This window comes from Solanum verrucosum, unplaced genomic scaffold (genome assembly GCF_900185275.1).
Source record: "Solanum verrucosum unplaced genomic scaffold, falcon-dt-bn FXZP01000125.1, whole genome shotgun sequence".
Lineage (NCBI taxonomy): Eukaryota > Viridiplantae > Streptophyta > Magnoliopsida > Solanales > Solanaceae > Solanum > Solanum verrucosum.
Window position 1 is genome coordinate 1,863,828 of NW_026019923.1, and position 20,996 is coordinate 1,884,823.

Genomic DNA, 20,996 nt, shown 5'->3' on the forward strand with positions numbered 1-20,996 from the left:
GAGTGAAGGTCACATATTATGATGGTATATAGAATGTCAGTAGGGGTAGAGTGTTGTCTTGCATTGCTTATGTTATCTATAGCATATGTTATGTATTGTGTTTCGATTATTATGCTATTTTGAGGGTATATATTGTTTCTATGGGCTCTATACTGCTTTTCGTAATAATTGTTATGCTTTCTTTTCTTTTCTTTTTTTACTTGAGTTTGATCCACTTATGAATGGAAACAGTCGCTCTACCTGCACGAGGTAGTTGTAACATCTGCATACTCCATTTAGTAGGATTTCACTGAATATATTGTTGTTGTTTCAATTCCGCGGTAAATAAGAAATTAGGGTTGACTACCATACTTGATATATTTCAAGATATATACCATTAGACAAAATCTTAAATATGAACATCATTATATATCCAAGTAGGCAGGCTGGACCATTAAGTTTCAAAATAATTTCACTTCAACAGTAAGTTCCTTTTAGTTTATATCCAAAACATCAGAGCACTAAAAAACAAAACGATATATTAAAATGTAGCATAGTCTACCAACATTTCTTCCCACTAAATTTATATCGTCTATCAAATGCAGTATAAATCATACGGAAGCATATTTTCAATTAACCTCAAGAGAGAAATCAATCTTATCCCCGCACCCAAATAAAATAAATTAATACAATCAAATCTCTCTATAAACAGTAATTCTGTATAACCTTATTTCACGATTTCATATTTTTTTATATTATTGATGACTCATTACTTTAATGAATAATTTCTTTGAACAAAAGAAAATTATTATATAAATACTTACTCAAATTTTTTATTTTATCAGATTTTATTATGAAAGACACAATCTTTTGTGAAGAAATCGCCAAACACATAGTACCTAAAATTGTTGGTCCTCCATTAACCATGAGCACCTATTTTATCTGTCATTTTCATTTGTTTTTTAATTTTAAAATTTTATTATACTCAATAAGTTGAGTTTAATTTCTGTTAGAACTTTTGAAAGGTTACTCTACGTAAAAGAGTAATATATATTTCAAAGCAACTTGAAAAATTTCATAAACTCTAGAATTTAGAAACATTCACAAAGAGCAAGATATGACCAAACTACTCTTGACAATCAGAAGATTCTCAAAATTCTTTCATGGAGATCAAATAAAATCTTAAAGAGGTCCACATCATCATAGTTCGAAAATTACTTCACTAGCGCCCTTCAAATCACGAAAAAAAATTAATAGAGAAAAAATCAAAAAAATAAAAAAATTTATACCCACATTATTTTATTAATAAATTTATATTTCTTTATATTTTATTTATAATTACAATTTAAAATTGGTTGGAAATAACATCTCATATTATTTGGTACAACAATAAACTAAACCACAATCCATAATACCAATAATTTATTAGTGCATAATTTTCAATATGGCCCTCCATTATCACATAAATAAATGAGAAAGCAACAAAACGATCCTCACATTGTAATATTTTATCACATAAATTGAAGCCATTCCTATGTAAGGATAAAAAATGATATAATATATCTAAATAATTGACTTATCAAAGCATTGCAACACATTGTGAAATAATATATAATATATACTAACGTCCATCCAAATAAAGTGTAGAAGAAAAATAGGAAGTACTAATTTTTAGAGTGAGAATGGGGTATTGATATGTGATTTTTAGAGTTTTTAATGTGTCATTAGGATGAATCTAATATTGAATACGACTTCTCAACAAATTAATACTGTATATCTTTTTTTTTAAATAAAATAAAATTCTTTTGTTTAAGTATCATAAATTAATGAGCATATTTTAAATAAAAATGGTGTTATTATAAGGTCGGAAAATGGCAATGAACTCCCATAAACTCCATATGCAACATATTAATTTTAAATCAAATAGTCAAACCAATTGAAACAAATTGCATGTTTTCTAATTAATATATATTTTATTTTAGCATTTATCATAAGAAATTATGGTAAAATACCAAGTATAATTTTACTATTACTAGACATAAAGACTTTTCTAATTGTGAATTAATAAAAAATGTATGTTATAAAATATAAATTTTTCTATTTATTTTTCATCGAATCAGTTCATGTAGGAAATAGAATTTCACTAAATTATTGAAAAGCTTTCTAATTTTTGCAGATAAAAACAATATTTTGTGTGTGGGTGTGGGTGGGGGGAGGGGGGTAGGGGGCATGGCAGAAGTGGAAAAACCATGACAGAATATAAAAAGCATGACAAAATACAAGAGATATGAAAAAGAACAAGATAAATAATTTTATATTTACAGAACCGGGTCGAACCGGTCTGCTACATGATTATGAGAATATCATATTTATTACATTGTCTATACAACAACAACAACAACAACAACAACAACAACAACAATAACAACAACAACAACAACAACAATAATAATAATAATAATGTAATCTTATCAATGAGTTTAAGAAAAATAAAATATACGTAGACTTTATCCCTACCTCGTGAAGTAGAGAGACTTTTCGAAACATCTTTGGCTCAAATGTAACAAATCAAAGTAGTGATGAAAAGATACGGCAATAGAGAAAAGGAAAACTACATAATTAGACATACTTAACTACCATATATACATATTTTACCTATAGTTTAAAAATATTACTTATAATACCACTTTTTAATAATTATACCATATATTTAAAAAAATTAAATTAGATACACAAATTCCTTAAATATAGTATTGAATAATTATCTTAAAATTTAAATTCCTTAATTAAAGGTACTTTAACAATTCAACCTCCCTGAATCCCCCCCCCCACAATATATCTCCCCTACCTCATGTTCTCCACCATTTTCTGTCTCTTCCTTCATCCGTTCAACACATAATTTCTTCAGAATATCTATCAAAAAAAGAATTTGTGTTCATCCTCTCAACACATAAATGAGGATTGCTCCTATTCAAACATCAATTGTTCCATATTAATATTCGTCTGAACTATTCAAACTAAACAATTTCACGGCCAAAACTTGCAAATTCTATATATATAGGAAGAAAAAAAAACCCAACAAGAAGAGCGGATCGGAGTAACTGAAATCATTATCACTGTTATACCTAGACTCAGCATCGGCACTACTACTTTCTTGACTATAATAACCATCGTTGCCGACACGGTCATCTCTATTCAGCCAATTTCCTCCGCTTCCACCGTCGACGACTATGAATTGTGTCTGATTTTAAATATCTTATGTATCTGGTTTGTTTGTTTCATGTATCTGATGTAATATTTTATGTATTTGATCTTTTATGCTAATGTATCTAAGCTTTCAATGTCTTGTATATGCTTTCTATTAATGTATCTAGTCGTTATGTCTTGAATCTGATTTTCCTGTTAATGTATCTAGTATGTATATGAATTTGGCTATTGTGAAAACAGCTTCACCGTCACAGTTTTGAAATGGAGTAAAAATGGCTATTGTGGAAAAAAAAAAACAGAGATTAAGATTCAAAGAAATAAAATTGAATTAATGGAAAGAAGAAGATTTTATACATCTTTTATGTTTCTCAGAAAAGAATGAACGAAATTCTATATTTTTGGATTTTTTTTTTTGAAGTTGTTATGTTGCAGATCCTCAAAAGTTATTAACAGTAGTGAATTACTCTATTGATCGATTAGTTATAATCATTTAATTCAAACACTTTAAAACATGTATCTAGCTTCAATTGTATCTCATAATTTACTTCGCTAATTGAGGCATTAAGATACAATATTTAATTCAAAAGTATTTAAATTGCGTATCTCGATCTTATACACCCGACTAATACACGTATTTGAGTCTTTAAATCATGTATCTCAGCCTTATACACCCCACTAATACACGTAATTGACGTATCTCAACACATGTATCCAACAACCAAAAATAGTATAGAATGTAAAATTAAAAACTATCGAGATTCCTAGTAATTAAGATGTAAACTAGTGAGATTTATGTAGTTTATCCAAAAGAAAACATGTCAATTAATAAGAAAAGCAGTACAAAACATCAGGAAAAAAAATAGTAACAACAACAAAACAATATGATAACTGAAACTCAATAAAAAACATATGGTAACAAATATCGAAAGTAAGAAACTACATATATAAGACTAATATTACGACATATACAGTATTTTCAGACTTCCACCAGATTAAAAAAAAATAAGACAACTCTTTTTATTAGTTTTGAGAAGATTGTTGGTAAACAAATCATTTGATTATAATCAAATAAAATGTGCGTACATTCTTTTTAAAACTATATATTTCTTCCTTTTTTTAATTACTCATTATTCGTTAAGAATTTTATTTAGTTATAATAATTTGGGAGTATCTCTTTAATACGACAATGATATTTCGGTCCAGGTTGATACGTCGTCATCTTCTTTGACAGGGACTCGGAAAAGAATATACGCAAATTTTATTTTTATCATATAAAAGTAATAAAATTATTATAATAGTTTATAACTTGTTACTTTTGGATACTCTAATGAGTCAATTTGAATTATACATGTAATCTAAATTGACGGCATAAATTAATCATTTAATACCTCTGCTTAGTTCATCAATAGACTCACTTTTTATAAATTAGAATTTTTATCATTTCATCAAGAATAAAAATGTATCTTATTGACTAATCTAGATAACATTACACTGTGAAAAAAATGAAATAATTAAAAAATATTATTCAAAAATATATACTAAATGTTAAAATTATACATTGAATTTATAATCGATATTCACATTAAATTAGTAAATGCATGATATGTGTCGTCACACTCATAATTATTATTTTAATTATAATTAATTTTGTTCTTTTCTAAAAGAAAAAAAAGATACTGAACCAAAAGGATGAAGATGCCATATTTCTTGTCTTCATCACATTGGCTGTAGAAATGTGTTATTACTAGTTTGTCATTTTATGTATAAACTACATTATATTATGGTAGCTAAATGTAAGTCGTTTACATTTAAGAGCCATTACATTGGCAGTAGAAATGTGTTATTACTACTTTGTCCCCACATGGCTGTTGAAATGAATCATTACTACTCTGCCACTTTGGGAAAATTCTTTACTTTGAATATGAATAATTAATATTTCCTCCTCCTTATTACTCTGTACTCTTTTCTTTTTAATTCGTTGAAAAAAATAATGTTACTTTACTATAATTATAAATAATTTAAATTTGAATTTTTCTTTTATTCTTAATAAAATAATTTACAATCACACAAAATCTAATAATATTATTTTAGGTCATAAATTTCAAAGGTTTTTTTTTCTCTGAAACATCATGACAAACCAAATGCCACATAAAATGAGACGAAGGAAGTATTAATTATATAGAAGCCGATAGTTGTCCGTTGACATGTCTGCTTCTAGCGTAGGGTATTTTAAAAAATTTTGTATTCTCTTTATTTTAATTTTATCTTATTTTTCTTTTTAATCTGTTATATTAAACCCGTGCTAGCACGGGCTCATATATATATATATATATAATTTCCCAAAAAAGGGGGAAAAACAGCACTACAGTATGGTACTATTCTCTATAAATACTCTCATTGGTTAAACACAAAATTTGTACATCACTCAGGTTGATTCCTTCAATCTTTTTTCTCAGAATTATTTTTCATTCTTTAAATTCTTTCTAATTTCTTCATAGCTAGTCTTTTTACCTTTACTATCAAACACTTTTTTTTTCAAAAAATTGAAAATATTATTGTTTCATAAAGTAAGCTATCCTTGCTATTTTGCTGTCATTTTTTCTTGCAAATTTGTTTTAAAAATATTTCTTTTGATTTGAGTCTAGGGTCTATCAAAAATAATTTTTCTACCTCACAAAACTTAAGTGTAATTATGCATGTCCAAATACGACTTCAAGCTCCAAAAACTTTTCTTCTTTTTTTCTCTTTCTTTTTTCAAATTTCAACTAAATTTATGGTCAAACGCTAGCTTTATCTTAGAAAGTTATTCATTACTTGTTATTTCTTTTGATATGTGCAGATTATATACTAAAGAAAAAAAAAGGTGAAAATGGAGTATGAGATTTTAGGTTTGGTCCTACTTTTACTTGCATGGGTTGCATGGGCTATATTGACAGAGCGACGACAACGACGACTCGAGGAATACGGACGGTTACCACCAGGACCACGGTGGTGGCAACTAGTAACCAACATTTTTCAATCAGGTTTTGCACCACATGTATCATTTGCAAAATTGGCTAACAAACATGGTCCTATAATGACCCTTTGGTTAGGTTCAATGACCACAGTGGTTATTTCATCTAATGAAGTGGCTCGTGAAATGTTCAAGAATCATGACATCGTGCTTGCAGGTACAACTTTCACGTACCTCGATTATATATAGACATTTTTTTTTGGTATATAGTGAAATTTGAACCCTGATCTCTCATAATTTTCATAACTATACGCATGACTATATGTGGATGTTTTTCCTATATATAGTGGAATATCCCATGATTTTCATCGCGCAAATTTATGTGTACTAAAATCAAATTATCAAATAACTTAAGGAACAAAAGTGTATTAATATTAATTATCAACTTGTGTTTACCTCGACTTTTCAGGTTTGGTTAAATTTACTCTACTTTTCTTCCATTATTTTCATATATACTTCATTAGCTAATAAAACTATTTTAGTAAACTTAATTAACCGCTAGGCCACACCTCTGGTGCTGTCAGGTAGAAAGATATACGAATCCATGAAAGGCGATATAGTAAATGAGGGTTCACTCATCACTAATCAATATGGTCCACAATGGCGTATGTTAAGGAGATTATGCACGACAGAGTTCTTCATAACAAGTCGTCTTGATGCCATGAGAGGTGTACGTACAAAATGCATCGATCAAATGATTAAATTCATGGAAGACGCGGGGAATTCAGGCACAACTTCCATTGATGTTGGAAGGTTTTTCTTCTTAATGTCATTTAACCTAATCGGAAACCTATTGATTTCAAAAGACCTAGTTGATCCAACATCGGATAGAGGTGCAAAGTTCTTTTACCATGCAGGAAAAGTTATGGAGTTTGCAGGAAAACCTAATATCGCAGACTATTTTACTATTTTGAGATGTCTTGATCCACAAGGTATAAGGAGGAAGACGCAATTTCATGTTAGAAGGGCATTTGATATCGCGGGTGGATATCTTAGAGAAAGAATGGACGATATCGAAAATGGTGAAGAGAGAAAAAAGGATTATTTAGATGTACTTCTTCAATATCGTGGTGATTGTGTGGAGGGTCCTTCTAGGTTTTCATCTCAAACGATTAATACCATACTTTTTGTAAGTATACTCTATATGCTCGAATATTTTGAGATTTAACTTATGTATACTATATTATAACATGTTATAATAGATAACATATTTTATTATCAAGTTACTAACATCATTTAATTTGTTGGTAGTTAAATGAGTCCAATAATAATGATCATTATTTATTACCTAATGATTTCAAATTTAAATTATTTTGTTGAATATGATTTTGGTGTTCAATAACCACCAAATAATAAATCAAATTAATAATATTATATATTTTGTTGGGCTACACTTTGTGTGGTGGTTCTATTTATTTGGATTGAGGGAAAAAAACAGAACTCAAGCCAAACATTTGACTAAATGACAATGAAATTGTATTTAGCGTACACTTTCATAAGTAATGAAAAAACTCTCCAAATGGATATCAAAAGTGCTTGTTTTTGACAAAATTTACTAAAGGACCAAGTTTACTATCAATATATTTAGGGGATTTATACTTTGAAGCTTCGTTAAGAGGCTTTAAGTTTCTTTTAATTAGTGGTATACATATTGTTTTTAAAAGCTAGAAGACATAATCAAATAAATAAAGCATGCTATATATATTAAGATTATATAAAGTGTTTGATTTGTCTTTTTATCAGGAGATGTTCACAGCAGGGACAGATACAACTACCAGTACATTAGAATGGGCAATGGCAGAGCTACTCCACAACCCTACTACTCTTCAAAAAGTCCAAGCCGAGTTAAGAAGAGTCATCAACCCCTCGAATAAGCTAGAAGAAGAAGACTTAGACAAACTTCCTTACTTAAACGCGGTGATCAAAGAAACCCTAAGGTTACACCCTCCACTTCCATTCTTAGTCCCACACATGGCCATGGACTTTTGTACCATGTTAGGTTATCACATCCCAAAAGAAACACAAATTCTTGTTAACGTTTGGGCAATTGGTAGGGATCCAAAGACGTGGAAAGATCCTTTGAAGTTCAAGCCAGAGAGATTCTTGGAACCTAATATGATAGATTATAAGGGTCATCATTTTGAGTTTATACCATTTGGTTCTGGTCGAAGAATGTGCCCTGCAATTCCCCTTGCTTCTCGTATGTTACCACTAACTTTAGGGTCAGTTTTACACAAGTTTGATTGGGTTTTAGCTAATGGAGTGAAACAAGAAGATTTGGACATGAATGAAAGAATGGGGATGACTTTGAAGAAAGCAATTCCATTAAAGGCTATACCATGTTTGTACATAAAAAATATTGTGTAACCCCCCTCCCCTCCCCCTCCCCCTCCCCCCAAAAAAAAATAATAAGTAGAAGTTGTAGTTCAAATAATTGTAATGTATCCCTTTGAGCATGATTCAATGTATGTGGTGTTTTTTATTTTTATTTTGAGATGTCATTACACAATTATTATATACATATATATACACATACTAGATGCATGAGTTCATACAAGTAGTTTTATGAAGATATTTGAAATATTTGAGAAATATTAGCCCATTAGAAACATTTTTGGTCCATTTGGATAGTCTGATACAAGTCATATAAGCCGAACTTTTATTTAGGCAAAAATAAAAAAATCCAGTCACAATGTGAGCAATAGCTATGGTATTGGATTATTTGCACAATATAGCTTTTTTTTAGGCAACTCTTTAAATTTTTTCCCTAAATACAAGTTATAAAAATGTAATTTTCGTAGTAATGTTTTAGAAAACTATTTTCCACATGTAGGACTTCATCAAACATCATGGGCAAATGTAGGAGTACATGCCGTGAGTTCATCCGAATTCAATAACTTAAACTCAAAAATTTACAAAACAAATATAAATAATATATTTTAATAGTAGAATTTTACTCATAAAACTCATTTTTTGTCGGTTGTCGCCATAAAAGGTGGAAACAAAGGGTAGTATGATATATTGCTTCAACTCTAGTAGTTCTAATTAAATTGTATTTATATATTCACATTTGGTGTTTATATCAAGTCAATAAATACATAACACGTGTTTGTACATGACTTTTAACACTTAATCATGATTAATTAACATACATTCTCACCTCATTAAATCATCCAAATTGTAATAAATTTACATGATTTGATATAAGAGACTACCAATCTCATAGAATTTCAACCAAACCAATACTAATTCATGAGAAAAATTATAAATACACAACTAATATCAAACTCTTTTTGGTATCACTTTCAAAGGTTGTTTTTTCCTTGCTGTAATTCGCATACTTTCCTCCATGTTAATGGACTTAGGAGAAACATTATGAGGAAGCTCCCAATCAAATTCATGAAGCAACAATCCAAACGCGAAATGCATCATACGATGACCTAAAGGAAGGCCAACACACATCCTTCGTCCAATACCAAATGGATTAATTCGTGATTATGCCCCTTAACATCTACTTTTGATTCTAGAAACCTCTCGGGCTTGAACTCTAAAGGGTCGTTCCAACATTCAGGATCTCTTCCAATTGCCCAGATGTTCACAAGCACTTGAGTCCCTTTTGGTACATCGTGCCCCATGAACTTTGTGTCTTGAATTGCTTTTCTTGGAATTAAGAAAGGGAGTGGAGGGTGTGTGACAAGGCTTGGGTTGAGATAGGTTTGTCATTGGCATGCCAATCATGGCAGCAAAACTATTATTGGGACTACTCCCGCCAGAACCTCCTAAAGTGCCACCGCTATCACCTTTGCCATTCCTGAGAACGATAAAAGAAGATAAAGAATTTTAAACATACAAAAAAAAATAGACAGATACTCACAACTTTTCAGTATCGTTAATCACAACAGAATGTCTTGGGGGGCTTGGGTATGTGACGAGGCTTTGGTTGAAACACCTGGTGGTGGGGGCACTTGGGGGATGTTGAGTGGACTTGGGTGTATGACAAGGCTTGGGTTGAAACAGGTTCGTCATTAGTATGCCAATCATGGGCAACAAAACTGTTATTAGGACTACTCCCACCAGAACCTCCTAAAGTGCCACCGCCACTACCTTTGTCATTCCTGAGAACGATAAAAGAAGATAAGGAATTTTAAAACATACAAAAAAAAAAAGAGAAAAGAAAAGAAAAAAACAGACAGATACTCACAAATTTTCAATATTGTTAATGACAACAGAATGTCTTGGAGGGACTTGGGTGTATGACGAGGCTTTGGTTGAAACACTTTGTGGTGGGGGCACTTGGGGGATGTTGAGGGGACTTGGGTGTTGGCATGCCAATCATAGGAAGCAGAACTATTATTAGGAGTACTCCTGCCAGAACCTCCTAAAGCGCCACCGCCACCACCTTTGTCATTCCTGAGAACGATAAAAGAAGATAAAGAATTTTAAAACATACAAAAAAAAATAGACAGATACTCACAAATTTTCAGTATCATTAATCACAACAGAATGTCTTGGGGGACTTGGGTGTGTGACGAGGCTTTGATAGAAACACCTGGTGGTGGGGGCACTTGGAGATGTTGAGTAGACTTGGGTGTGTGACAAGGCTTGGGTTGAAACAGGTTCATCATTGGCATGACAATCAGGAACAACAGAACTGTTATTGGGACTACTCCCGCCAGAACCTCCTAAAGCGCCATCGTCATCACCTTTGTCATTCCTGAGAACGATAAAAGAAGATAAAGAATTTAAAAGATACAAAAAATGAGAAAAGAAAAGAAAAAAATAGACAGATACTCACAAATTTTCAGTATCGCCAGAACCTCCTGAATCGCCACCGCCTCTGACATGGCCACGAACTGGACCCTGATTCGGGCCCGAACCCGGACCCTTACTCGAGCTTTTACCCTTATTCCTAAGAACAATAAAATAACTTTACATACCAAAAAAAAAGAAAAGAAATAACAGTTTTAACAGATACTCACAATTTTTCAATATTATTCATGACATTAATATCAATAAAAGAAGATAAAGAATTTAAAACATACAAAAAAAACGGACAGATACTCACAAATTTTCAATATCGCCAAAACCTCCTGAATCGTCACCGCCTTTGACACGGCCACGAATCGGCCCCTGATTCGGCCCGAACCCTTACCCAAAATCGGACCCTGATCCGAACGAGGACCCTTATTCCTGAGAACAATAAAAGAATTTTACATAGCAAAAAAAGAAGAAGAGAAATAACAGTTTTAACAGGTACTTACAATTTTTCAATATTTATTCATGACATTAAAATCGATAAAAGAAGATAAAGAATTTAAAACATACAAAAAAAAGAGAAAAGAAAAGAAAAAAATAGACAAATACTCACAAATTTTCAGTATCGTCAAAACCTCATGAATCGCCACCGCCTCCGATATGGCCACGAATCAGACCCTGATCTGGGCCCGGACCCTTACCTTTATTCCTTAGAACATTAAAAGAATTTTACATACCAAAAAAAAAAATAAAAAAATAACAGTTTTAATAGATACTCACAATTTTTCAATATTATTCATGACATTAATATTGATAAAAGAAGATAAAGAATTTAAAACGTACAAAAAAAAAAACATACAGGTACTCACAAATTTTCAGTATCACTAGAACCATCTGAATCACCACCGCCTCTGGCACGGCCACGAACTAGATCTTGATCCGGTCCCGAACCCTTACCCAAAACCGGACCTTTATTCCTGAGAACAATAAAAGAATTTTACATACCAAAAAAAAAAGAGAAGAGCAATAACAGTTTTAACAGATACTCATAATTTTTCAATATTATTCATGACATTAATATCGATAAAAGAAGATAAAGAATTTAAAACATACAAAAAAAAAGAACAAAACAGATAGATACTCACAAATTTTCAATATTGCCAAAACCTCATGAATCGTCACCGCCTCCGACACGGCCACGAACCGGACCCTTACCCTTATTCCTGAGAACAACAAAAGAATTTTACATACCAAAAAAAAAAAGAGGAGAAATAACAGTTTTAAGATATACTCACAATTTTTCAATATTATTCATGACATTAATATCGACTAATTTCATTCTCATCCAGAGTTTAAGGTCGGTAGAATTGACAACATATCGATAGTGAATGACCTCTTGGAGTAAGGGGTATCCATAGTGTTGAATCATTAAGTCAAACTCATCTGCCGCCTTAAAGTATTTCTAAAATAAACATTATGGACAAACACAATCAATTTCGACGTCGTCAAAGCAGACATACTCTTCTACACAAATCGAACAAAACTCATCTATATGATCTAAGTCATAGAATCTGTAAACAAATAATTTTTTTTCAAAAATAAACTTCTTTTTAAAATAAATTAAGTGTGAGCATTGAAGTACAGAACGCAAAGCAGAGAACCAAACGGACGCAGAAAACATGGAATCACAATGCAGTGACATTAATGAAAGATAAAAAAACAAAGCGAAAACAAAACAAATACCCAAGTACAGAAAAAAAATGCCGTGAAGCTTAGCTATCTTGGAAACAAAATCGTTTTCAAACAAAAAAAAACTTCAGAAAAAATGGAAATGAACAAGGAAATTAAGTCATTAAACCATCAACTACAAAAACAACTCCATCAACAAACAAAATGAAAATAACACCAAATATATCCAAAAAATTGCAGAAAAATGTCGTGAAGTAACCGATCCCTAAAAGCATTACTACAAAACGTCCAAAAATGTCAAAAAAAAATGAAAATAAATGTCTGAAACTAGTAAAATGGAGATTATCAAATACACTTTTAGAAGAATCACTATCACATTGAACATAATACGCATTATAAAAACAAACAATTGATACCTTCGTAACAACAATGGCCACTATAAGAAAAATAACCTTTAGCGAGGGGACATTTGGTCGTTAAAAGTAAAATATGATCGTTAAAGGTCATTAATGACAAGAATAAATCCGGTCGTCGCCCGTCGTTAAAGGCTTAGACGTATAAAGTTTAGCGACGACTTTCTATCCGGTCGTTAAAAAAAAAAATTAACGACAACATGAAATCTTGTGGTTATATGTCATTTAGTGGCGATAGGATTTTCCCTACGCTAATTTATAAATATGGTCTTTAAAAACATTAGTTGCACCTAACATCTAACCACTACAAGTATTTTTAACGATCGAAGTTACATTCGTTAATTTGTATTAAATTGAACTTTGATCCTAATAAAATCCTTGTAAAATAAAAGTGTTAGTTTAATAACAAAGTATTAATAGTTCAAAAAAAACACGTAGGATCTCAAAATATTAACTATAAAAGATGTAACAAAAAATTAAAGCCTCTAAAAAAGCACGTGAACAATAACTAATATACTTATCGGAGAAAAAACAATGAGTAGGGACTATAAGGTTTTGATAGAATACGTGCACATTAATACATATTATCAAATGCACATATGTAACCCTTATCCATCCTTAGAAAAGCATTAAAAAGATCTAAACAAACGGTAAGAACAAATCTGTAAGAATCATACATTTAATTCAAAAGTTATATATTTATCTTCATTTTTAACATTTTGGTATTCGGTGGGATAATTGGAAAAAATCACAGGAGTTAACTAACATATTTTTTATCCAACATGTGAAATTCAATTCAGTTATATCTTGGAACTACCTAGTGCATGAAGGTGAATTATAAATCTTTACAAGTTAAAGAACCTCAATCTAATGCATACATTGATCTTATTTATGAACGTTACTCCACTAAAGAACAAGCAACACTTGGACCCCATTAGTTAGAAGAAATTTATAAGATTAGAATTGCTTGATGATATACTCAATTTGCTGAAAAGGTTGGAAAATTGGACTGCCAATAAGATCAGATTTTAGAGGCTAACTTGACAGAACCTTACCTCAGGCATAAAATAGTACAACCAATGCATAAAATAGCACAACCAATGTTGGTGAAGACGCAATAATATAGAATAGATTACATAGTCATTTGGCAAACTTGAACTACTATCCTTAATTAATAGTGAAAAGCTAGTATAAGAGATATTTAGACAAAAAGTGGTTGATAGATTTAGGGGATGTCCACTGCTAGTTTTTTCTGATTTGTAAAGTTCATTTAGTAAATAAAATCTTTACTTACCAAGTACTTACTCATAGTTTAAGATTAGACAAGATTCAAGTACATATTCATACTTTTTTCGACGTGATTCCATTTTAGTGATTAGACGAGAACTTTCCTTTTGATTTTCTACAATACATTAGTTACTTCTATGTTCCACTTGCAGTTCATTCTTTATAGAATGAGACACAAATCAAATTTCTACAATAATAATCATAATCTTACCTCCTTTTATTTTCAATCAGGAGTGTACTATAACAAACTAAGGTTCGTATTGATCATAAAACGATCGAAGAACAAAAGAAAAATAGAAAAGAGAGATTCCAGAGTGCTATTACAAAATAGCTAATTAAAATAAAATAACATAACTCATAGCATAACCCTAATGAGATAGTTCATCCTTTGTGCATAGGCTCATTCCTTTAACCCAGGTCCTAAATGTAATTTAACAGTATATCAATTAGGTCATGCATCGTGGCTAGATTCGTAACATTACTTTATTCCTCAAAAAGAACCTTGCCCTCAAGTATTAAGTAAAGTAGCACAAAGATCATATTGTTGTCATTGTTGTCTCTATCCAAGTTAGCATCCCAAATGAAGTCCTGTCCAGAAACTCCAATTGCCAAGGCAATACCTCTGTGCATTTGATCTACCAACCAATTGAGCCAGTTTGCCTCAAGGACAGCCAAATTGTGAAGAATAACAACATTGACATCTTGAATAACTAAGCATCCGTTCCCCATCTCTGAAGAGTTACAATCACAACTGTTTGTGTTGTCAACAATGCTGGTAGAATAGGCCATGTCATTCTTAGATCTTTTCCAATAAACTATGTGATTTAGTCCATAACCTAATGCACCAGATGTTTCACAATACTGTGTATAGCCCTCACCAACAAACATTAGTTTCAGCAGTATTGGAAATACGTTAGTTTCATCACATTAATCAATTGGGATATTTGTGTCCTCTATATGAGGTAGTTTGCTGGCTTAAGTTTAATGAAGCAAGCGACAATGAGTTGGTGAAGTAAGGAGGTCGACATATTTTTGGTAGAAGTGGTCATTGCAACGTGTTTTTTTTATCAATACTCAGAGTGCAGAAAAGCTTTTATGCTCTGATACCATGTAGAAATCTCACGTCTAGGATTAGAGAAATCAAGGATTGTATTGATAAAAATAATGTTGAGTTACAATCTCCTTATATATGAGAGAATTGTAGAGTCCTAAGTTAACTATACTTAGAGTCCTACTACAATACCTATTACTACTACTACAATAATAATAATAATAATTCAATTATAAATAATCTAATCCTAGTTGTACTATAATCCTAATCATAATATAAATCCAGACGAAATATAATCCTAATAAATATAATTAGTCTAATTCTATAGTAGTGCAGTAAACTTGTCAGTTAGCTTCGTTGGACCTGTTCCTTTGACATGTTCCAATCATCAGCTTCCTTCATCTTCAACACTTCATTGTAGACACGTCAGTCAGCTTTGTTGGACATGTTCTTTTGACATGTTCAATCGTCAGTTTCCTTCTACTTTAACATTAATAAAAAATTTATGTTATAAAATATGATTTTTTCTATTCGTTTTTCACCGAATCAGCTCACTAGGAAAACGTGTGGTAGGAAATAGATTATCACTGAAATATTGAAGTGTGTGTGCGTGCGTGCGTGCGTGGGGAGAAGGGGTTAACCATCGAACATATTTTAGTGACAAATCAATGGGAAAATAGTATTTTTTGTAGTAGCGCACAAGTGGAATGCAAAGAGAGTAGAATGGCAGAAGTGGAAAATTGACAAACTATAGAAAGCTAGACAAAACAATATGAAAAAACAGAGCAATAATAATTTTTAAAATAAATTAAAAGATTTATACAAATAAACAAGTTGAAGAAATTAATATATAAAACATACAAAAGGATAAACAAAAAAATACAAGAGATATGAAAAAGAACATGATAAATAATTTTATAATTACAGAACCGGGTCGAACCGGTCTGCTACATAATCTATGAGAATATCATATTTGTTACATTGTGTATACAACAACAATAACATGTTCAATGTAATCTCATCAATGAGTTTAAGCAAAATAAAATGTATGTAGACTTTATCTCTACCTCGTAAAGTGGAGAGACATTTGTTAAAATATGACACCTAGGTCTAACTCAACCTCAAAAGCTAGCTCATGAGGGAGGTTTGTCCAAGTCCATATAAGGAGACTAAATTCCCATCAACCTACCGATGTGGGACTTTTTAATACTGCCCGGCGTGCCCAGACCTCAACTGGAGCGTGAACATTTCTAAATGGGGGCCCACCATCGGTGAACAACAAATTGGAATGGGTCTGGCTCTGATACCATGTTAAAATATGGCACCTAGGCCTAACTCAATCCCAAAAGCTAGCTCATAAGGGGAGGTTTGTCCAAGTCCATATAAGGAGACCAAATTCTCATCCCTCTACCGATGTGGGACTTATTAACAACATTTCGAAACATCTCTGGCTCAAATGTAACAAATCAAAGTAGTGATGAAATAAATACGACAATAAAGAAAACGTGTTAATTAATAAAAAAAGTAGTACAAAACATTCAGAAAAAAAGATTAGTAACAACAAAGTAATATGATAACTGAAACTCAATAAATAACATATGCAGTTCCCCTTGCTTCTTGTATGTTACCAATTACTTTAGGGTCAGTTCTACACAAATTTGATTGGGTTTTAGCTAATGGATTAAAGCCAGAAGATTTGGACATGAATGAAAGAATGGGGATGACTTTGAAGAAGGCAATTCCATTAAAGGCTATACCATGTTTGTACATAAAAAGTTGTAGTTCAAATTGTAATGTATCCTTTTGAGCATGATTCAATGTATGTGGTGTTTTTTATTAATTTTGAGATGTCATTAATTATACATTTATTATATACAGATATATATATACATACTACTGTACTAGATAAGTACATATGAGTTCATACAAGTAGTTTTATGAAGATATTTCAAATATTTGAGAAACATTAGCCCATTAGAAACATTTTTGGTCCATTTGGATAGTTTAATACAAATCATATAAACCAAACTTTTATTTAGGTAAAAATAAAAAATTTCAGTCACAATGTGATCAATAGCTATGGTATTGGATCATTTGCACAATATAGTCTCTTTTTTTTTTTGGTAACTCTTTAAATTTTGTCCCTAAATACAAGTTATAATAAAAATGTAATTTTCGTAGTAATGTGTTGGAAAACTATTTTCCTTCCACATGTAGGACTTCATCAAACATCATGGCAGATGTAGCATACATGTGGTGAGTTTATCTAAATTCAGTAACTTTAATTCAAAAATTCACAAAGCAAATATAAATAATATATTTTAGTAGTAGAATTTCAAATTTGCTCAAACTCAAAAACTCAAATTTTATCGGTTGTCAGTATAAAAGGTGGTAACAAAGGGTAGTATGATATATTGCTTCAACTCTAGTAGTTCTATATTGTATATATTCACATCTAGTGTTTATATCAAGTCAATAAATACATAACACGTGTTTGTACATAGACTTTGAACACTTAATCATGATCAATTAACATACATTCTCAACTCATTAAATCATTCAAACCTTAATAAATTTACATGATTTGATATAAGAGACTACCAATCTCAATGACTTTCAACCAAACCAATACTAATTCATAAGAACTTATAAATACACAACTAATATCAAGCTCTTTTTGGTATCACTTTCAAAGGTTGTTTTTTCCTTGCTGTAATTCCCATACTCTCCTCCATGTTAATGGACTTAGGAGAAACATTATGAGGAAGCTCCCAATCGAATTCATGAAGCAACGATCCAAACGTGAAATGCATCATACAATGACCTAAAGGAAGCCCAACACACATCCTTCGTCCAGCACCAAATGGAATTAACTCGTGATTTTGCCCCTTAACGTCTACTTTTGATTCAAGAAACCTCTCAGGCTTGAACTCAAACGGGTCGTTCCAATATTCAGGATCTCTTCCAATTGCCCAGACGTTCACAAGCACTTGAGTCCCTTTTGGTACGTCGTGCCCCATGAACTTTGTGTCTTGAATTGCTTTTCTTGGAATTAAGAAAGGGAGTGGAGGATGTAAACGTAACGATTCCTTGAGAATGGCTTGCATATAAGGTAGACTGTCTATATCACGCTCTTCGAACTTTTTATTAGGACCAATTACTTGTGAAATTTCTAATTTCACTTTGGTCATTGCTTGTGGATGGCGCAATAGCTCAGTCAATGCCCACTCCACACTGCTGCTAGTCGTTTCTGTTCCAGCCAGAAACATTTCCTAGAAAATTTCATATGCAAAGTAAATTTTCAAAACGAGTTTAACTTGTATACATCGTCAGTCTAAAGAATTTTTATACTATTACATCACAACCTGATAAATATGTATAGGAAATTCTCTATAAAAAATGAGATTTGTAATATTGAAAATGAGGTTATTAAGTTACATGTTACAACAAATAAAAATAATATAATTATGTAAAATTCTTTATACTCGTGTGTATATAAGTCAAATTCTTTCAAGATAAAGTACTACACCTTTTGTTTCATATTATGTGACACTTGTTATTTTGAGAGCCAAATAACATTTTTAACCATATATATTTTACTACTTTTGAATATTTTGAATTGTTCATTATTGTACTATAAAGTACTTGTTTTATATATGTATATTTTATTTAGAAAAAAAATTGAAGATCGTACGTTTAAGTTCACACTAAAAATTAGTCAATATATGACCTTTGCAGGCCAAATCATATCACATAAAGTAGAACAGAGAGAATAAAATTTAGGACCTAGGCAAAATCTCGGGATTAACTATATATCACATCATAAAACAATTGAACGGCAAAAATATCTCTCTTTAAAAAAAATAATTAGAAATCACGATAGATAATTTGAGACGAGGAGAGTAAAGAAGTTACCAATATAATAATTGTGATTTCATGTTCTGATAATTTAGCTGGTTCATCTTTTCCACTTCCTTCAAAATCAAGCAAAACATCCAATAAATCTTTAATTGATTTATTTTCTTCACCTTTTTTTCTTTCTTCGATACGTTCTTCAATAAATTTCTTAGTAATTTCTATAGCTTTTCCCATATCACGTTTCATTTTTTTTCTTAAACCTTGTATATCAAACATTTTTAGACATGGAAAAATATCCGAAATATTCGGAACGCCGGACCATTCCATGATCCCTATCATCGCGTTAAAAAACATTGACCCTTGTTCAGATTCTGGATCCGTCACTAAGTCCTTAGACAAAATCAAGTTACCTAACATATTAAACGATGCTAGAAACACATAACGTGTCACCTCAATCCCCTCTAGTACCCCTCCTCCCGAGGTCGCCTTTTTCTCAATCCATCCAAGCATTTTATTCATCGATTCTTTTCTAATGAGTGTTGTCTCGTTTATCCTTTTATGTACAAACATTTCCATGGTACAAATTCGCCTTGAAAATCGCCAATAATTACCATAGGGAGCTAAAGCCATTGACCCTTTATAGAAATTATGTGCTAAATTAACATCAACTATGTTCCTGTCTGAAAATGTAACATCATGATTCTTGAATAATTCACTTGATGAATTTGCTGTTTGAATTACCATTGTGTTCATTAAGGGACCAATTTTTAGCCACAAAATAGGGCCATATTTGTCTTTTAAACTTGCAATTTTTTTTGTATGGTTCTGATCCAGCAAGATCAAACATGTTACCAAAAATTGGTAATCCATATGGTCCTGGAGGTAAATTGTACTTAGAAAAAGAGGATTTTTTTGGTAAATCATGAAGATAAAAGCTAATAAAAAGATTATAGTAGAACAAAGTATGTAAAAATTCAATTCCCAATCCATATTTATTTTTTTCAAGAATTTGAGGAAGAAGATTGATTGATTGATTTTTTGTATTTAACAATGGTAGTGTGGTCCCTTAAATAAGGATATGAAGACATGCTAGCTATTATAAAAATATTGAGTTTAAGTTGTATACGTTGACGGCAGGAGCAGAGTTAGCTAGGAGTACAAGGCGTTGAAAATTTGTATTGTATATATAAAGTTAGTATTATGTGCATGTATATATAGTAAATGTTGAATTCAGTCGACTTTTTCATGTGTTTACTTCTTTATATTTTAAATCTCCTTAGTGAAATTCTAGCTCCACAAGATTTATTTTTTAAAAAAAAAATATCAAAACAATCAAGTCATGTAATTGGTATTACATATAAATTGCAAGTTTAAAAAAAATCATATGGTCAGTGTATGTAATTTAAATTATCTTAAATTATTTCAATTACTATTAAAATCTTATAAGATCCACGTTTACTTTTTTCAATTAAAGAAAACAATTAAATACAATCCTGTCCTTCCACATGGTTAATAATTTATATTTTGCAATTAAAAAAAACACAAAATATAGTCCTATGAGATATTTTCAAAGCTGGAAGAATATATAATTGGTATATTTAATTATTACAATACCTGTCATTTAGAAAAATGAACATTTTTATTTTATTTTATTTTTGTTTGTCAACTTATGAAAAAATATAATAATTTGGTCATTACTAGGTAACAAGAACAAAAATAGTAATATTATAATATCGCTAAAATA

The 20,996-nt window shown here is 31.0% G+C and overlaps 3 protein-coding genes across 3 annotated transcripts in view; 2 read left to right on the plus strand and 1 right to left on the minus strand.

Moving 5' to 3' along the window:
* Positions 1–20,996, plus strand: part of LOC125824718 (enolase) — a 233,916-nt gene that overhangs the window by 112,227 nt on the left and 100,693 nt on the right. The window lies entirely within an intron of this gene.
* Positions 6,056–8,566, plus strand: LOC125826757 (iridoid oxidase). Its single transcript, XM_049506097.1, has 3 exons — positions 6,056–6,356; positions 6,724–7,328; positions 7,943–8,566. Exons 1-3 carry the CDS (start codon positions 6,056–6,058, stop codon positions 8,564–8,566), a joined length of 1,530 nt encoding a protein of 509 aa, XP_049362054.1.
* LOC125824669 (cytochrome P450 76A1-like) lies at positions 17,905–20,242 on the minus strand. The gene is given in 4 exon segments (XM_049504066.1): positions 17,905–18,666; positions 19,310–20,068; positions 20,070–20,170; positions 20,173–20,242. Coding segments are annotated over 4 exon segments (1,536 nt in total). The 3' UTR covers positions 17,905–18,060.